General features: G+C 64.0%; 1 protein-coding gene across 1 annotated transcript in view; it reads left to right on the forward strand.

Moving 5' to 3' along the window:
• Positions 1 to 294: 294 nt before the first annotated feature.
• Positions 295 to 1,512, forward strand: part of NIPAL2 (NIPA like domain containing 2) — a 102,111-nt gene continuing 100,893 nt past the window's right edge. The window contains exon 1 of the mRNA XM_003782456.3: positions 295 to 611. Coding sequence (XP_003782504.1) covers positions 492 to 611 — 120 coding nt within the window. The 5' untranslated portion in view covers positions 295 to 491. The remainder of the gene's footprint in view (positions 612 to 1,512) is intronic.

Genomic DNA, 1,512 nt, shown 5'->3' on the forward strand with positions numbered 1-1,512 from the left:
TTTGGGGAAAACTCATTATTTTTCTATATGCAAACAATCTGAAAAATATAAATGAGAGAGAACTGAAATGGCTAGCTAGAGACGAGCGATAGGAGCCGCTTTGGGCTGGTCATTGTCTCCTTTCTCTCTCCCTTTCCCTGAAGCGCGTTCTCGCACTCGCAGGTGCGGGCACTGGGCAGTCTGGCCAGCGAGGATGCGGGCGCAGAGGCCGGCCGGGCGGAGGACGCGGTGCGAGCCGGTGGCCCCAGGAGGCCGCAGACGGCCGGGCGCCCCGCGGGCACCTCTGCCGGGGGAGGGAGGCCAGGCCGGGCCGGGCGGGCTGGCGGGTGCGGCACCTGCAGCCGCGCGGGGGCGGGAGCCAGGTGGCCTCGGCGCTCCGGTCTCGCTCGGCACCGAGCAGGAAGTGGCTGCGGTGCGGCCCAGGCGCGGCCTCCTCGCGGTGCAGCCTGGCCGGCAGGCGGCCGCGACCCGAGCGCCGGGAGCGAGACCTAATGGCGGGGCCCGCGGACGCCGCCTCGGCCGCCCTGGACGAGCTGTCCCTGAACTTCACGTACTGGGTGCCGGGCGCCGGCAACGGCTCCCTGTCGGGCGCCTGGTACCGCAGGAACCAGGTAAGGGCCGCAGCCCCGCCGCCCGTGCGCCTTGGGGAGGGGCCGCCGCGCGCCGGCTCCGGGCGCCCCTCTCCTCCGCCGCTTTCCTGCCACCTCGGGAAGAACCCGAGCTGTCCGAGTGGGAAGAGCTGACACGTGACGTTTCCCCGCATTGACTTAACAGCCCCTCGCCCCTCGCTCGGGAGGGCAGGCCCCCAGTTTTGCTCTCCGGTCATCAGTCACCGGGAGTGGGCACCCGGGTCTTCGGCCTGACCCCGCGGGCTAGTTCCCGGGCCTCTGGATCCCGACGGATCCCGCCTCCCCAGCCTGAGCCCGCCCTCTTCTCCCGGAAGGATTCTAGGAGTGTGGGGTGCATTGTGCTTCTTTTCACCCCGGGATCCCTTTACAGTTAAAAACAAAAGTGACACCCAGTTCTCCAAAGCAGGGAAGCAGGGAACTCGGTAAGGGCAATCAGATGTCAGCTGGCGCAGAATCCTTGCGCATGTGTGACCCCAGTGTCTCAGCCCTGCTCTTCATTCTCATGCCAGGAACACTGATATCCCCAGGTTACAGCTGTAAGACGCTCTCGCTCTTCTCACCAGCCCATTGGGAAAACATCGTCAACCCAGACATCGCCAGTGTACACTGGAAATTAGCCTTTAGCAAGGGGGAACCGGAGCCGCCTGTTTATTTTTGCCTTGGTGTAAAAGGGCTCCGGCCGGCCCTTGCTCTAGCAGCATCCATGTGGGGGCAAGGGAGCTTAAATGAACACGGTGGACTCCAGGCTTCCTCCTGCTTTCACCAGTGTGTTACTTTGTCCTTATTCTTTAACAAAACCATTGGTGGCTCAGCGCCTATAGCTCAACCGGCTAAGGCGCCAGCCAAGTACACCTAAGGTGGCGGGTTCGAATCCCCAGCCCGG

Source organism: Otolemur garnettii, unplaced genomic scaffold (assembly GCF_000181295.1).
Source record: "Otolemur garnettii isolate 467f Iridium unplaced genomic scaffold, OtoGar3 scaffold00004, whole genome shotgun sequence".
NCBI classification, from domain to species: domain Eukaryota; kingdom Metazoa; phylum Chordata; class Mammalia; order Primates; family Galagidae; genus Otolemur; species Otolemur garnettii.